Source organism: Oncorhynchus tshawytscha, linkage group LG18, assembly GCF_018296145.1.
Source record: "Oncorhynchus tshawytscha isolate Ot180627B linkage group LG18, Otsh_v2.0, whole genome shotgun sequence".
NCBI classification, from domain to species: domain Eukaryota; kingdom Metazoa; phylum Chordata; class Actinopteri; order Salmoniformes; family Salmonidae; genus Oncorhynchus; species Oncorhynchus tshawytscha.
The window spans coordinates 38,084,301-38,102,687 of record NC_056446.1 but is presented as its reverse complement, the minus strand read 5'-3'; the positions used below and the strand labels follow the sequence as shown (position 1 = coordinate 38,102,687).

Here is an 18,387-nt window from a genome sequence, read left to right as displayed (position 1 = left end):
CCATAGGACAGCAGGGTACCAGGGGGGAAGGAGCCTCGGTTCGCCTCCGTCTGGTTCACCAGCTCCCCGTGCTGTACAGCCAGAGGCTGAGGGCATCCTGAAGGAGACAGAGGGGTTACTTTCATATTAGCGGTTTAGATTTGATAAGCGAGAGGATAAGAGTCTCTGCGGAAGGAAGACCACCGGTGATGAGACATCTCATGGATCGGAAGGATGTTGAGACTGCGGCATTCACACCATAAAACAGGGATTAGGTTAGTCTGAACGTCTGCTGTCACCTAAAATGTCTGCGAGGACTCCTCCTCTCCTGGTTAATATCTCTATAGTCTTGGTCGTAACAAAAAAAGACTGGTGGCTCACTGAAGAAGAGAGGAAGGGGGACTGAAAGGAGTTACAGCACTATAAGCCACTCAAAGACGTGTGTGTGTGTGAGTGTGTGGGGCGTGTTTGTGAGTGTGTGGGGCGTGGGTGTGTGTGTGTTCGTGTGTGTGTGTGGGGTGTGTGTGTGGGGTGTGTGTGTGGGGCGTGTGTGTTGTGTGACTGAGACCGAGAGACAAAGAGAGAGTGAGAGTGAGTGTTTCCAGTACCTTCCCACTGCGCCGACCACACACACCTGCCGACCACACACACCTGCCGACCACACACACCTGCCGACCACACACACCTGCCCGACCACACACACCTGCCCGACCACACACACCTGCCCGACCACACACACCTGCCCGACCACACACACCTGCCCGACCACACACACCTGCCGACCTGCCGACCACACACACCTGCCCGACCACACACACCTGCCCGACCACACACACCTGCCGACCTGCCGACCACACACACCTGCCCGACCTGCCGACCACACACACCTGCCCGACCTGCCGACCACACACACCTGCCCGACCACACACACCTGCCCGACCTGCCGACCACACACACCTGCCCGACCACACACACCTGCCGACCTGCCGACCACACACACCTGCCCAACCTGCCGACCACACACACCTGCCCGACCACACACACCTGCCGACCTGCCGACCACACACACCTGCCCAACCTGCCGACCACACACACCTGCCCGACCACACACACCTGCCCGACCACACACACCTGCCGACCTGCCGACCACACACACCTGCCCGACCTGCCGACCACACACACCTGCCCGACCACACACACCTGCCGACCACACACACCTGCCCGACCTGCCGACCACACACACCTGCCCGACCACACACACCTGCCCGACCACACACACCTGCCGACCTGCCGACCACAAACACCTACACGACCTGCCGACCACACACACCTGCCCGACCTGCCGACCACACACACCTGCCCGACCTGACCACACACACCTGCCCGACCCGACCTGCCGACCACACACACCTGCCGACCTGCCGACCACACACACCTGCCCGACCACACACACCTGCCCGACCTGCCGACCACACACACCTGCCCGACCACACACACCTGCCCGACCACACACACCTGCCCGACCACCACACACACCTGCCCGACCTGCCGACCACACACACCTGCCCGACCTGCCGACCACACACACCTGCCCGACCTGCCGACCACACACACCTGCCCGACCACACACACCTGCCCGACCACACACACCTGCCGACCACACACACCTGCCGACCACATACACCTGCCGACCACACACACCTGCCGACCACACACACCTGCCGACCACACACACACCTGCCCGACCACACACCCTGCCCGACCTGCCGACCACACACACCTGCCCGACCTGCCGACCACACACACCTGCCCGACCACACACACCTGCCCGACCTGCCGACCACACACACCTGCCGACCACACACACCTGCCGACCACACACACCTGCCGACCACACACACCTGACCACACACACCTGCCGACCACACACACCTGCCCGACCTGCCGACCACACACACCTGCCTCACTAAAACACGGTGAGAATAGTGATATTCTACCACCTACCATTCCAACGGTAAACTAGCATCCCAGACACTGACCGTGTTTGTCTTCAGGACTAACGACAGCATGGTCTCAGTGATTTGATGGACTGTATGTGGCAGGATAAGCTGACATTTACAAAGTTTAAACCAGGGAGACGGGACATTGTGTCAAGTACAGCCGCAGGCACCTCTTTGAAGTCAATATAGAATATATTGTCTAAACAACATTCCTTCCAGAATGACTATCTTCAGTCGGAGAGAGAGAGAGATAACGAGAGAGATACTTCTGTTCCCATTCTGTCTGAGTTTCTCTGTTGTAATCACAGGCCGAGCTGTTTAGGTATCTTTCTGCCCTGGCTGGCACAAATAGACGGTGTGTGTGTGTTGCTCCTCCATGGTCCATTTTCCTCTCTTATCTCCAGGGGGAAGTGCCTTGCTCAAAGGGCACAGTCTTTTCACCTAGTCGGCTCGGGGATTCGAACCGGTGACCATTCGGTGACTGGCCCAACGCTCTTAAAAACGCTCGGCTACCTGCCGCCCGTCTCCTTCCTCTTGTGACAATTGACTGATTAATCGTCCGATCTTTAAGAGAGTCTTCATAATGTGGTCTTGGTGGATGATTAGCCGATGACTAAATGCTGCAGGCCAGCGGGACACAAACAGCCAGAGGACTGCGTGTCTGTTCTCAACTGCGTGTCTGTGCTCGACTGCATGTCTGTGCTCGACTGCGTGTGAGAGGTCAACAGAGGACAACCAGCACAACAAGAAGCTGCAGCGATAAATCCCATATTAGTTGAAGAAGCCAGGGAAGAAGCCAGGGAAGGAGCCAGGGAAGAAGCCAGGGAAGGAGCCAGGGAAGGAGCCAGGGAAGGAGCCAGGGAAGGAGCCAGGGAAGGAGCCAGGGAAGGAGCCAGGCCCCCACCTCCCTCCCACCCTCCATTTCCCCCCCCCCCACCTCCCCCCCACCTCCCTCCCACCCTCCATTTCCCTCTCCCCCCCCACCTCTCTCCCCCATCCCTCCACCTCCCTCCCACCCTCCATTTCCCTCTCCCCCCCCACCTCTCTCCCCCATCCCCCCACCTCCCTCCCACCCTCCATTTCCCTCTCCCCCACCTCTCTCCCCCCATCCCCCACCTCCCTCCCACCCTCCATTTCCCTCTCCCCCCACCTCTCTCCCCATCCCTCCACCTCCCTCCCACCCTCCATTTCCCTCTCCCCCCACCTCTCTCCCCCATCCCCCCCCACCTCCCTCCCACCCTCCATTTCCCTCTCCCCCCCACCTCTCTCCCCCATCCCCCACCTCCCTCCCACCCTCCATTTCCCTCTCTCCCCACCTCTCTCCCCCACCCCCCCATCTCCCTCCCACCCTCCATTTCCCTCTCCCCCCACCTCTCTCCCCCCCATCCCCCCACCTCCCTCCCACCCTCCATTTCCCTCTCCCCCCCCTCCTCTCTCCCCCATCCCTCCACCTCCCTCCCACCCTCCATTTCCCTCTCTCCCCATCCCTCCTCCTCTATCCCCCATCCCTCCTCCTCTATCCCCCATCCCTCCCTCTCCCCCATCCCTCCCTCTCCCCCATCCCTCCTCCTCCTCCTCTATCCCCCATCCTCCATCCCTCTGCTTCCCACCTCTATCCCTCTGCCTCCCCCCCGCCCCCTCTCTCCTCCTCTATCCCCCATCCCTCCTCCTCTATCCCCCATTCCTCCTCCTCTATCCCCCATTCCTCCGCCTCCCTCTCCCCCTCTCTTCTCCTCCCACAATCACCCCCACCTCCATCCCTCTCCCATCTCTTTCCCCCAACCTCACTCTCCCATCCCCCGCTTCCCTCTCTGCTCCTCCCACTCACCCCCCCCACCTCCATCCCTCTCCCCTCTACCTTCTCCATCCCTCCGCTTCCCTCCTTTCTCTCTCCCCCTCCTCCCTGTAGGTATGAATGTTAGCCTGCTTAGCTGATAATCAGGGTAAATAGTGTAGGTAGGAACGTTAGCCTGCTTCGCTGATAATCAGGGTAAATAGTGTAGGTAGGAACGTTAGCCTGCTTAGCTGTTCCATGTTGCTTTAGCTCATTTAAAGCAGTCGCTACATCCATTTTGGACTTAATGATATGTATCCAGTGACTCTTAAAGAATATAACTTATAAATGCCTCATGAGCTTAGTTCAACTGTCAGAACCCAAAATATAAGCTTGTTTTACTCCAATGTTTGTAAACAATGTCAATGTAAAAAACACACACTATAAAGTCTGAAATCATGGTTAAAACTACACTTGTCTAATATAATGGATGGTCAGTCCTTGCATCCATAGCTCTGTCTGTCTACGCATTTGAGAGTGGTTTGATTTCTCGAGCCCCATCCCTCAGCCTTTTACTGAAACGGGGCCGGGAGCACGCTTGGTTATTGTTTCAACCTCCCCTTTAAGAATCACTTGGTCCATTGTGAGAGTCTAATACCCTAGTGTCTGATGGGACTTCAAAATAAAAGGGCACTGTATCATTCCAACGGGTCCTATGGAGAGAGAGGCGGGGTGTGTTAAAATCCTCTCTCCACCCATCTGTCACCAATAACAATGAGCTGAAAAAGAGGGAAAGAGAGAGAGAGGCAGAGAAACAGAGGCAAGAGAAAGAGAGAGAGAGAGAGAGAGAGAGAGAGACAGAGAGGAAGGGACTGGGAGGGTCTTAGTCGGCTCCGGTAAATTGAAATTCTAATTATCCTTCATTTCAAGCTGCTGGGGGCCAACTCAGATCACATTATTATAGTAATGCAGCTGCTGAGAGGCTACGGCAGGACAATAGACACCCAGAGAGAGAGATGGGGGGGAGGAAGTGAGAGAGAGATGGGGTGGGATGGGGAGAGAGAGATGGGGAGTGGGATGGAGAGAGAAATGAGAGAGAGATGGGGGGGGAGGGGAGAGAGAGAGATGGGGTGGGATGGGGAGAGAGAAATAGAGAGAGAGATGGGGGTGGGATGGAGAGAGAGAAAGAGGGGAGAGGGATGGAGAGAGAAATTAGAGAGGGAGAGATGGGGGTAAATATGTTTTGGGGATGGAGAGAGTGGATGGTGTTTTGTTGTGTTCCCATGCCTCCCTTTAAATCCAGGGATTTGAGAGAGGCATTATCAGAGAAACTCATTAGACTGCTGGAAAGGAACAGAAGCTGAGAGGATTGCTCTATTGAGACTAGAGGGGTTGGCTCTAAAGACTGGGAGGAGGATAACCCCTCTTCCTGGGTTGGTAAATATGTTTTGGTTGCTTTGTTAGTCTTTTGTTGTTGTTAGGTTGGAGTGGGTGGATGGTGTTTTGTTGTGTTCCCATGCCTCCCTTTATCTCTCTCTAATCCAGGGATTTGAGTCAAGCTGGCATTATCAGAGCGCTAAACTCATTACACAAGACTGCTGGAAAGGAACAGAAGCTGAGGGGTTGGCTCTATTGACTAGACTAGAGGGGTTGGCTCTATTGATTAGACTAGAGGGGTTGGCTCTATTGACTAGAGGGGTTGGCTCTATTGACTAGAGGGGTTGGCTCTATTGACTAGACTAGAGGGGTTGGCTCTATTGACTAGACTAGAGGGGTTGGCTCTATTGACTAGACTAGAGGGGTTGGCTCTTGATTGACTAGACTAGACTAGGGGGCTGGCTCTATTGACTAGACTAGAGAGGCTGGCTCTATTGACTAGACTAGAGGGGTTGGCTCTATTGACTAGACGGGCTGGCTCTATTGACTAGACTAGAGGGGTTGGCTCTATTGACTAGAGAGGTTGGCTCTATTGACTAGACTAGAGGGGTTGGCTCTATTGACAGTAGACTAGAGAGGTTGGCTCTATTGACTAGACTAGAGGGGTTGGCTCTATTGACAGTAGACTAGAGGGGTTGGCTCTATTGACAGTAGACTAGAGGGGTTGGCTCTATTGACAGTAGACTAGAGAGGTTGGTTCTATTGACAGTAGACTAGAGGGGTTGGCTCTATTGACAGTAGACTAGAGGGTTGGCTCTATTGACAGTAGTCTAGAGGGGTTGGCTCTATAGACAGTAGACTAGAGGCTGGGGGTTGGCTCCATAGACAGTAGACTAGAGGCTGAGGGGTTGGCTCTATAGACAGTAGACTAGAGGCTGAGGGGGTTGGCTCTATAGACAGTAGACTAGAGGCTGAGGGGTTGGCTCCATAGACAGTAGACTAGAGGCTGAGGGGTTGGCTCCATAGACAGTAGACTAGAGGCTGAGGGGGTTGGCTCTATAGACAGTAGACTAGAGGCTGAGGGGTTGGCTCTATAGACAGTAGACTAGAGGCTGAGGGGTTGGCTCTATAGACAGTAGACTAGAGGCTGAGGGGTTGGCTCTATAGACAGTAGACTAGAGGCTGAGGGGTTGGCTCTATAGACAGTAGACTAGAGGCTGGGGGATTGGCTCTATAGACAGTAGACTAGAGGCTGAGGGGGTTGGCTCTATAGACAGTAGACTAGAGGCTGAGGGGTTGGCTCTATAGACAGTAGACTAGAGGCTGAGGGGGTTGGCTCCATAGACAGTAGACTAGAGGCTGAGGGGGTTGGCTCTATAGACAGTAGACTAGAGGCTGAGGGGGTTGGCTCTATAGACAGTAGACTAGAGGCTGAGGGGGTTGGCTCTATAGACAGTAGACTAGAGGCTGAGGGGGTTGCAGGGGATACAAGCCAGGAAGGTCAAGAAAACACCACAAAGGAGGTTTTATCAGAGAGATTGTAGACTAAACCAAAAGCATCACTATACAAACATTTTACTAAAGATACGATACCAGGCATGGCGACACCAACCAGCATCGCGTAGACTAGAGGCAGGGGGTTGGCCACAGACCAGTATCGACACCAACCAGGGGGTTGGCGACACCAGACCAGAGGCTGACACCAATAGACAGTAGACTAGAACCAGGGGTTGCAGACACAAGCCAGGAAGGTCAAGAAAACACCAGCAAAGGAGGTTTTACCAGACCAGATTGTAGACAAACCAAAAGCATCACTATACCAACCAGCATTTACTAAAGATACGAACCAGGCATGGCGACACCAACCACCATGGCGACACCAACCAGCATGGCGACACCAACCACCATGGCGACACCAACCACCATGGCGACACCAACCACCATCGCGACACCAACCAGCATCGCGACACCAACCAGCATCGCGACACCAACCAGCATCACGGGAGGAAAAGGGGCCTAACGTGCGGTTAGTGGACGTTGCCTGTTTGTCCTACACAAAAACAACCTGTTCCCACTTCTACTCAATACAACACATTGAATTAACTTCACACTGTACAATCGAATACTGCACAGAACGGCTGGTTTGCTCATATCCAAAAGGCCTACCTGTGATTTGTCTGAAGGAATATACAGTGGGGCAAAAAAAGTATTTAGTCAGCCACCAATTGTGCAAGTTCTCCCACTTAAAAAGATGAGAGAGGCCTGTAATTTTCATCATAGGTACACTTCAACTGTGACAGACACTTAAAAAGATGAGAGGAAGATGAAAGGGTATATAACAAAGTATTGAGATGAACTTTTGTTATTGACCAAATACTTATTTTCCACCATAATTTGCAAATTAATTCATTAAAAATCCTACAATGTGATTTGCTGGAATTTTTTCTCCTCATTTTGTCTGTCACAGTTGAAGTGTACCTATGATGAAAATGACAGGCCTCTCTCATCTTTTTAAGTGGGAGAACTTGCACAATTGGTGGCTGACTAAATACTTTTTTTGCCCCACTGTACATGCATCACGATCTGTACGTCATTGTGTCAGTCTGGGGTCTGCATGAAACCTTTACTCTTCAGTTAAACCTCACATCTCTCTCTCTCCCTCTCCCCTCCCTCCCAGGAGTAGATGTGTGATATAGTTTAGACAATCAGGTCTCTAATTATTAGTTATCTAACTAATAATTACAGACCTGGGATTAGTTTCAAATGGTTTGTCAAATTATATCAAATGCACATGAAGTAAAAATAATTTAATTTAATAATTTAATAAAAAAACAAACATTTGAACTAGAGACGAGCAGTTTTCTTCGCTGTAAAGCTACAAGCTGTCGCAAAGCTGTTTTTCCCCTCCCAGAGGCTGCGTGACAGCGAACTTGCAAAGCCTACTCAGACTGGCCTGTGCTTCTGGTTAAACCAGGCGAGGAAATGATACAATGCATCAACTTTCCCCTCTCTGCTCCAACGTATAACATGTACAAATGTAACAACTGGAGACTCATCAGGGTCTGCATCCCCGCTCGACACCACAGCTAAATTATATTTTAAAAACTGACGGGAGGAATAGATGAGTGAGGGCTGAGTGAGGACTGGTAGGTGAAGCGGACATTATTGGACCGGTGCATACAAGAGACTAGTTTCTGTTGCTTAAATGTTTTAACTGAATTTATGAACAGAACTGGATGTATAAACATTTTATAAAACAGGTGCCATCTGGTTCTTTAAAATTACCGAGGTACCGGTATATTACCGTGGTTCCGGTATATTGCCGAGGTTCCGGTATATTGCCGTGGTTCCGGTATATTACCGAGGTTCCGGTATATTGCCGAGGTTCCGGTATATTGCCGAGGTTCCGGTATATTACCGTGGTTCCGGTATAGTACCGTGGTTCCGGTATATTGCAGAGGTTCCGGTATATTACCGAGGTACCGGTATACATAGTTAGACCTCCTGAGGGTTGACTGGCTCAAAGTAGAGGAGAGATTGACTGCATCACTACTTGTCTTTGTGATTGCCGTGTTAGAGCCCTGATCTGTCTGTTTAAACTCCTAGCACACAGCTCAGACACCCATACCCCACTAGACGACATGCCACCAGGGGTCTCTTCAACAGTCCCCGTGTCCAGAACAGACTCTGGGTACTACACAGAGCCATGACTACATGGAACTCCTCCACATCAAGTAAATCAATTGAGCAGTAAAATCTGATTTAAAAACAGATAAAACAACCCCTCATGACAACATGGACTGTTCACACACTTGTCCTCCCCGTGGGGATCGAACCCACAGCCCTAGCATTGCAAGCTCCATGCTCTACCAACTGAGATACACGGGACACTATTGTAATATCGTAACACTTTAACTGTACATGAAATCATTTCTTGTATTTTTTTTTTAACCTTTATTTAACTAGGCAAGCCAGCTAAGAACAAATTCTTATTTTCAATGACGGCCTAGGAACAGTGGGTTAACTGCCTTGTTCAAGGGCAGAACGACAGATTTGTACCTTGTCAGCTCGGGGGTTTGAACTTGCAACCTTCCGGTTACTAGTCCAACTCTCTAACCACAAGGCTACCCTGCCGCCCCTCCACTCTAAACACTAGGCTACCCTGCCGCCCCTCCACTCTAACCACTAGGCTACCCTGCCGCCCCTCCACTCTAACCACCTCCCTGCCGCCCCTCCACTCTACCCTGCCGCCCCTCCACTCTAACCCTGCCGCCCCTCCACTCTCGCCCCTCCCTGCCGCCCCTCCACTCTCGCCCCTCCCTGCCTCCCCTCCACTCTACCCTGCCGCCCCTCCACTCTAAACACTAGTCTAACCACTAGGCTACCCTGCCGCCCCTCCACTCTACCCTGCCGCCCCTCCACTCTACTCTGCCGCCCCTCCACTCTACCCTGCCGCCCCTCCACTCTCGCCCCTCCCTGCCGCCCCTCCACTCTACCCTGCCGCCCCTCCACTCTAACCACTAGGCTACCCTGCCGCCCCTCCACTCTAACCACTAGGCTACCCTGCCGCCACGGCTATGATGTAGGGATCATCAACTAGATTCAGCCGCGGGACATTTTTTTTCTTCTTGAGTGGCTGGTCAGGGGGCCGGGAACATAATTACAACTAATTTTGTTGCCTGCAAACTGACCACAAGAAGCACAAACAGATATAACGTTTGACTAAAACATAATTTCAAACCTCAGACAGCAGCTGAGTCATGAGTCTGAAGGAGGTCTGTAGCTGAGAGAGAGAAAGACAGGCAGGCAGACAGACAGAGCGGGAAACAGAAAGACAGACAGGGAGACAGAGCGGGAGACAGACAGACAGGGAGGGAAGCAGACAGATAGAAGGAGAGCTGGTGGCTTAATGTACTCTAGAAAGGCAGAGAAAGGTATGAAGGGAGAGAGAAAGAGAGCGAGAGATTGAGCAATTGAAAAAGGAACATGCTGTGGGGTGAAAGTCATGCTCCTTACAGACAGACCGATGTATCCGTAGGGAGAGAGGAGTCAGTGAGGGATTATGGGGGAGAAGGCAGCACGTCTGAGCACACTGATACAGACCAGTCAGTCTGGCTGCCAGACAATGAAGGGTGGTGTGTGTGTGAAACCTAGTTGTTGTGTGTTAGGTTGAGCTCTGTGTGTGTGTGTGTGTGTGTACACTAGGGATCTGACTATGGAAAAACAATACAATTTGTTTTCCTTTAAAACGATAAGAAAAATTACTAAAATTCCAGATGAATTCCCGATGCAGCTGCGCTGCTACCAGAGACGGTTTGGGTCTCACCTTACGTCCCCTTTCAGATGTACCTTTACTACCCTTACTGTCCCCTCAATTCACCTCCCAGTGTGCATTTCCTTATCATTTAACTTCTAAAAGTATTACAGGACTTCGCTGCTGTCGCTGGCCTCTCTCTTGACATTTTTACCCAGTATTAACTTCTTGGATATAGGGGGCGCTCTTTTAATTTATGGATTAAAAAACGTGCCCGTTTTAAGCGCAATATTTTGTCACGAAAAGATGCTCGACTATGCATATAATTGGCAGCTTTGGAAAGAAAAGACTCTAAGGTTTCCAAAACTGCAAAGATATTATCTGTGAGTGCCACAGAACTCATGCTACAGGCGAAACCAAGATGAAACTTCAACCAGGAAATGGGCAGAATTTTTGAAGCTCTGTTTTCCATTGTCTCCTTATATGGCTGTGAATGCGCCGGGAATGAGCCTGCCCTTTCTATCGTTTCTCCAAGGTGTCTGCAGCATTGTGACGTATTTGTAGGCATATCATTGGAAGATTGGCCATAAGAGACTACATTTACCAGGGGTCCGCCCGGTGTCCTTTGTCTAAATTGGTGCGTAATCTACAAGCTGCACGCAGTCATCCAGTGATTGAGAGGAGAGAGGAGGCTTTCAACGAACGATATATCATGAAGAGATATGTGAAAAACACCTTGAGGATTGATTCTAAACAACGTTTACCATGTTTCAGTTGATATTATGGAGTTAATTTGGAAAAAAGTTTGGCATTTTGAAGACTGAATTTTTGGGGTTTTTTGGTAGCCAAACGTGACGCACCAAACAGAGCAATTTCTCCTAAACAAATAATCTTTCAGGAAAAACTGAGCATTTGCTATCTAACTGAGAGTCTCATCATTGAAAATATCTGAAGTTCTTCAAAGGTAATGATTTTATTTGAATGATTTTCTGGTTTTTGTGAAAATGTTACCTGCTAATGCTAACGCTAAATGCTACGCTAGCTGTGCTAGCTGTTACACAAATGCTTGTTTTGCTATGGTTGAGAAGCATATTTTGAAAATCTGAGATGACAGTGTTGTTAACAAAATGCTAAGCTTGAGAGCTAGCATATTAATTTCATTTCATTTGCGATTTTCATGAATAGTTAACGTTGCGTTATGGTAATGAGCTTGAGGCTGTATTCACGATCCCGGATCCGGGATGGCTCGACGCAAGAAGTTAACAACGATGACGTAGTGGTGACAGAGTCAACTGCCAAAATAATTGATCACCTGACTCCTTGCACTTGGCCAAACCAATTCCTGTAATTCATGAAATGATGATACATTAAGTCTAACAAGTCACGACACATACACTTTAAGAAAGGCAGGGCTAGGATATTCTACACGCAACAGACTTGAACACACACTTGCATCATTAGTGAAGAGAAAGAGCAAGCGGGGTAGCGTGAGGGAGAGGCACAGGCAGAAGGAGGGCACAGGCAGAAGGAGGGCACAGGCAGAAGGAGGGCACAGGCAGAAGGAACCATGAGCATATGTCTTGGTAATCTGTGTGTATGTGGACGTTAGGGGGTTTAAACGTTAAAACGGTTCAAAGAAACTAGGATCCTTAACCGTAAAAAAATAAAATAAATGTTTGCATGCCTCGCAAATTACCCCCAAATAGCCTAAAGTAAAGCCTCTTCCTCTCTGGTTTAATTTACATGACAACTTTCCCCAGGCCTTTATAGCATATCGTCTAGTTCGACTTTAAAACGCAGAACATCATGTTTTCTGATAACTGCATTGCGATTTTAAATTTGGTGGGAAAATTATCGTTTTTCAGTTAGGGATTTTTCTTACAGTTAAGGATCCCAATTTTGTTGAAACATTTGAAATGTTTAAACATTAACACACCCCCCCCCCACATACACAAACATAGACACTCAATCTTCCTTCCCCTGTTAGTCTAGTCATTGTTTGACCTCCCAACAACAGCTGTTTGTCAGAACCACAGTTGAAAAGGGAACCAGGCTATATAAAGTCATTGAGCTGTAGGATTCTGGGATTGTTCTACGGTAGTAAGAACATGTTCCAGAGAATTCTAATTTCCACTGTCAGCTCTCTCCCGCCCTTCCATCACACACACACACACACACACACACCAGCCCTGCTCATCACACACACACACACACACACACACACACACACACACACACACACACACACACACACACACACACACTAGAGGTCTAAGCAGGACTGATTTATTCATCCCACTGCCACCTTTCATACCACTGGCTGTCACCCGCTACCACAAGAACTGGTCCCGACCCAACCGCAGTCCTGCCATGTTATTTCAGGTATATATGTGACACAGCTCACCTGCCAGGCATGGGCCTAGCAATTTTACACCCTATAGGCAATATGCACAAAAACAACCTAAGAACTAGGTTAAATTACCAGAGAATCTCACCGTGGCCCATTATATTAGGCTAAAGGTAAAATTAAATCGGTATTCCTGGGCTATGTCAGCAGATAGGACACAGCCTACCTTTTAGGAGGACGAATTGAGGACAGAGACAAAAAATAAAAAATAAATACTTTATTTGAAATGTAAAAAAGATAACTGCCACGTGATTCGCCGCCCGTGCATAGGCTGCCTACTCGGTTTCATTGAGGCCACACAAATACTAGATCTCACAGGCCCTCCCTTTATAACGCTGAAATGAACAATGCATTTTAACTAGGAGGCCAGCCACCTGTCTGTACTGCAGTCTGTCTTCTTTCACCACAGAAGATCACTGAGCAGGCTGACGCTGAATAGGAGAGACGACTGAACTCTATCTACCGAGGTCGATTATGGATGAGAGGTCAAGGGCTTCCCTATAGTCGGGCTGACCCGCTATCTAAAATCACACAGGCACGCACACACACTTTCTAGGAGCAGATGGGCATGGTACGTTTGGGTAGAGGGGAACAGAAAGAACAGGGAAAGCCCCCCCCACCCCCCCGGGCCAGCTGGAAGGCAGACATTTTACTCTCAGCCCCCCACCCCCAACACAGAGACCAGAGCGTGACAGACCCCTTCACAAATTACACCTCTGCTGTTCAGTTTCAGCTGTTTTGTTCAACACACAGCATTCCATTACACTGCATGTGTTCTGTTCAAAACACCCACAACTGCCTGTTCGAGAGTTAACAGGCGCCTGTTGAGAGTTAACAGGCGCCTGTTGGAGAGTTAACAGGCGCCTGTTGGAGAGTTAACAGGCGCCTGTTGGAGAGTTAACAGGCGCCTGTTGGAGAGTTAACAGGCGCCTGTTGGAGAGTTAACAGGCGCCTGTTGGAGAGTTAACAGGCGCCTGTTGGAGAGTTAACAGGCGCCTGTTGGAGAGTTAACAGGCGCCTGTTGGAGAGTTAACAGGCGCCTGTTGGAGAGTTAACAGGCGCCTGTTGGAGAGTTAACAGGCGCCTGTTGGAGAGTTAACAGGCGCCTGTTGGAGAGCAACAGGCGCCTGTTGGAGAGTTAACAGGCGCCTGTTGGAGAGCAACAGGCGCCTGTTGGAGAGTTAACAGGCGCCTGTTGGAGAGATTAACAGGCGCCTGTTGGAGAGTTAACAGGCGCCTGTTGGAGAGCAACAGGCGCCTGTTGGAGAGTTAACAGGCGCCTGTTGGAGAGCAACAGGCGCCTGTTGGAGAGTTAACAGGCGCCTGTTGGAGAGTTAACAGGCGCCTGTTGGAGAGTTAACAGGCGCCTGTTGAGAGAGTTAAGGCGCCTGTTGGACAGGCGCCTGTTCGAGAGTTAACAGGCGCCTGTTGGAGAGTTAACAGGCGCCTGTTGGAGAGTTAACAGGCGCCTGTTGGAGCAACAGGCGCCTGTTGGAGAGTTAACAGGCGCCTGTTGAGAGCAACAGGCGCCTGTTGGAGAGTTAACAGGCGCCTGTTGGAGAGTTAACAGGCGCCTGTTGGAGAGTTAACAGGCGCCTGTTGGAGAGCAACAGGCGCCTGTTGGAGAGTTAACAGGCGCCTGTTGAGAGTTAACAGGCGCCTGTTGGAGAGTTAACAGGCGCCTGTTCGAGAGCAACAGGCGCCTGTTGGAGAGTTAACAGGCGCCTGTTGGAGAGTTAACAGGCGCCTGTTGGAGAGTTAACAGGCGCCTGTTGGAGAGTTAACAGGCGCCTGTTGAGAGTTAACAGGCGCCTGTTGGAGAGTTAACAGGCGCCTGTTCGAGAGTTAACAGGCGCCTGTTCGAGAGCAACAGGCGCCTGTTCGAGAGTTAACAGGCGCCTGTTCGAGAGTTAACAGGCGCCTGTTCGAGAGGCGCCTTAACAGGCGCCTGTTCGAGAGTTAACAGGCGCCTGTTCGAGAGTTAACAGGCAGCTGAACAGTTCAACAGATCACGTACAAGATTAATAGGTCAGCTAAGCGAAGCTTAATCATTTATTCAGGTGTTATTCGGAACAGCATATGAGGCTGTGTAGGGTCGTTTAGTGGCAGTATCTGCCTGGGGGGCCAGAGTAGGTTCTGACGTCTTTGCGTAGGGTCGTTTAGTGGCAGTATCTGCCTGGGGGGCCAGAGTAGGTTCTGATGTCTCTGTGTGGGGCCGGTTAGTGGCAGTATCTGTCTGGGGGGGAGGGGCACAGGGGAGAATGTCCCTGGGGAGCTCAAAAGGGGTTGACAGTGACACACAATCTGCTATCTACAAGCTGGCCTCACACTGCAACAGTTGGTGTGCTTTTCTGTGTGCGTGTCTGTGTGCGTTGCTGTGTGTGGGGCGTTGATGTATCCTCCAGTGTAACTGTCATCCAGACTCTGACCCTGCCTGACCTTTCTCTGTTACTAAATATGGACCTAACAAGGAGGTCAGACTCGGGCTTCACTTCTTCCCCCACTTCCTTTGGCAATGTAAACATATTTGTCCCATGCCAATAAAGCGCTTTAAATATAATTTAATTGAGAAAGATGAAATGGGGTCAGTTGTTTAGGACAGTTAAACACAGTAATGTCAGCCTGTTATCTAAATGAGCACAAAGTGCTCTTCTCTACCATGCTGGACATGGTAGAGAATGTCCCCCCCCCCCCCAAGCAGACACATCAATGGCTCTGAACGAACTTTATTTGACTCTTTGCAAACTGGAATCCATATATCCGGAGGCTGCATTCATTGTAGCTGGGGATTTTAACAAGGCTAATCTGAAAACAAGACTCCCTAAATTTTATCGGCATATCGATTGCGCAACCAGGGCTGGAAAAACCTTGGATCATTGCTATTACAACTTCCGCGACGCATATAAGGCCCTGCCCCGCTCTCCTTTCGGAAAAGCTGACCACGACTCCATTTTGTTGATCCCTGCCTACAGACAGAAACTAAAACAAGAAGCTCCCGCGCTGAGGTCTGTTCAACGCTGGTCCGACCAATCTGATTCCACACTCCAAGACTGCTTCCATCACGTGGACTGGGATATGTTTCGTATTGTGTCAGACAACAACAAAATTGACGAATACGCTGATTCGGTGAGCGAGTTCATTAGAACGTGCGTTGAAGATGTCGTTCCCATAGCAACGATTAAAACATTCCCAAACCAGAAACCGTGGATTGATGGCAGCATTTGCGTGAAACTGAAAGCGCGAACCACTGCTTTTAATCAGGGCAAGGTGACCGGAAACATGACCGAATACAAACAGTGTAGCTATTCCCTCCGCAAGGCAATCAAACAAGCTAAGCGTCAGTATAGAGATCAAGTAGAATCTCAATTCAACGGCTCAGACACAAGAGGTATGTGGCAGGGTCTACAGTCAATCACGGATTACAAAAAGAAAACGAGCCCAGTCACGGACCAGGATGCCTTGCTCCCAGGCAGACTAAATAACTTTTTTGCCCCCTTTGAGGACAATACAGTGCCACTGACACGGCCTGTAACCAAAACCTGCGGACTCTCCTTCACTGCAGCCGACGTGAGTAAAACATTTAAACGTGTCAACCCTCGCAAGGCTGCAGGCCCAGATGGCATCCCCAGCCGCGCCCTCAGAGCATGCGCAGACCAGCTGGCCGGTGTGTTTACGGACATATTCAATCAATCCCTATCCCAGTCTGTTGTTCCCACATGCTTCAAGAGGGCCACCATTGTTCCTGTTCCCAAGAAAGCTAAGGTAACTGAGCTAAACGACTACCGCCCCGTAGCACTCACTTCCGTCATCATGAAGTGCTTTGAGAGCCACTAACATTGAGTGGCTGCTGCCAACACACTGACTCAACTCCAGCCACTTTAATAATGGGAATTGATGGGAAATTATGTAAAATATATCACTAGCCACTTTAAACAATGCTACCTAATATAATGTTTACATACCCTACATTATTCATCTCATATGCATACATATATACTGTACTCTATATCATCTACTGCATCCTTATGTAATACATGTATCACTAGCCACTTTAACTATGCCACTTTGTTTACATACTCATCTCATATGTATATACTGCACTCAATACCATCTACTGTATCTTGCCTATGCCGCTCTGTACCATCACTCATTCATATATCTTTATGTACATATTCTTTATCCCCTTACACTTGTGTCTATAAGGTAGTAGTTTTGGAATTGTTAGCTAGATTACTTGTTGGTTATTACTGCATTGTCGGAACTAGAAGCACAAGCATTTCGCTACACTCGCATTAACATCTGCTAACCATGTGTATGTGACAAATAAAATTTGATTTGATTTGACACACACGAGAGAGACGTTTGTTTAATGATTTTTAGTTGCTTTGGCAAAGTAAATATGGAATGTCAACAGCATCTATAATGTTGACATTATATCTAGGATGCTGGCCATTTGTCTAGCTAAATGTTACAGTATGCATCATACATACAAGATGGTGATGAATGGTCCATGGCATCATTAGGCTGGGTCAACTCTGCATTAGTGTGGCGTTAGACTACGATGTGTCCTGATGCGCACCAGTCAGGCTGTCAGTTCGTGCTCGAGGGGCAACTTCCTCTTCCATCCTACACCCTCGTAGTCAGGCAGCCATGTTGGGAGATAAGCCTGGTCACGTTGGTAAAGTGGCCACACCTTGTCTCACACCCCTGCTCTGACATTCACAAAGCTTCACAGCTCGTCATTCATCACCCATTGACTAAGGTCAGTGACAGGTTAACTAACAACACTGCTTCAGTGTGGTTGTAAACAGTGGACCTTAGACCTTCCTCTTTCCTAGCTGTAGAAAGTGAAGAGAGAGAAGTTAAACTCCGGGGTTGTAAGGAGAAAACACACCTGAGCAGAGAAAAGAGAAGTCAAAACACACCTGAGCAGAGAAAAGAGAAGTCAAAACACACCTGAGCAGAGAAAAGAGAAGTCAAAACACACCTGAGCAGAGAAAAGAGAAGTCAAAACACACCTGAGCTGAGAGAAGAGAAGTCAAAACACAAGAGACGTAACCCCCTGCAAACAGCACAAAACAGAAACTGAACACACACAAAAGAAACTAAGCAAGTGCTAAAACAGACAGACAGACACAGAGAGAGAGAGAGAGAGAGACATACACACAGAGCCACACACACACAGAGCCACACACACACACAGAGCCACACACACACTCCACTCTCACTAATGACTTTCCAGTGATCTAGCTGAATGTGGGCTCCGTCCAACTCCAACACCCTGCTCAAACATTTCTTTGTCCTCACATTTCAACAGAAGCAGCATACTGGTTTACTCCTTCTCTCCTCCCTGAGCAGGGCAGGCTGGAGGGGCTGAGCCTGGAGGGGCTGTGCCTGGAGGGGCTGAGCCTGGAGGGGCTGAGCCTGGAGGGGCTGAGCCTGGAGGGGCTGAGCCTGGAGGGGCTGAGCCTGGAGGGGCTGTGCCTGGAGGGGCTGACTAACAGGTCTTTAGGGGGATGCCTTGGAAGGAACATGCAAAACACCACCTGGTTTACAGAACAGAAGACAAAGGCCATTGTTTCCAGCAGGCTTTGTT

General features: G+C 49.8%; 1 protein-coding gene across 1 annotated transcript in view; it reads right to left on the bottom strand.

Annotated features, from left to right (window-relative positions):
* Positions 1–18,387, bottom strand: part of LOC121839994 (sushi domain-containing protein 6-like) — a 91,687-nt gene that overhangs the window by 21,653 nt on the left and 51,647 nt on the right. Inside the window, exon 3 of the mRNA XM_042301006.1 lies at positions 1–97. This exon is cut by the window's left edge and continues 98 nt beyond it. Coding sequence (XP_042156940.1) covers positions 1–97 — 97 coding nt within the window. The remainder of the gene's footprint in view (positions 98–18,387) is intronic.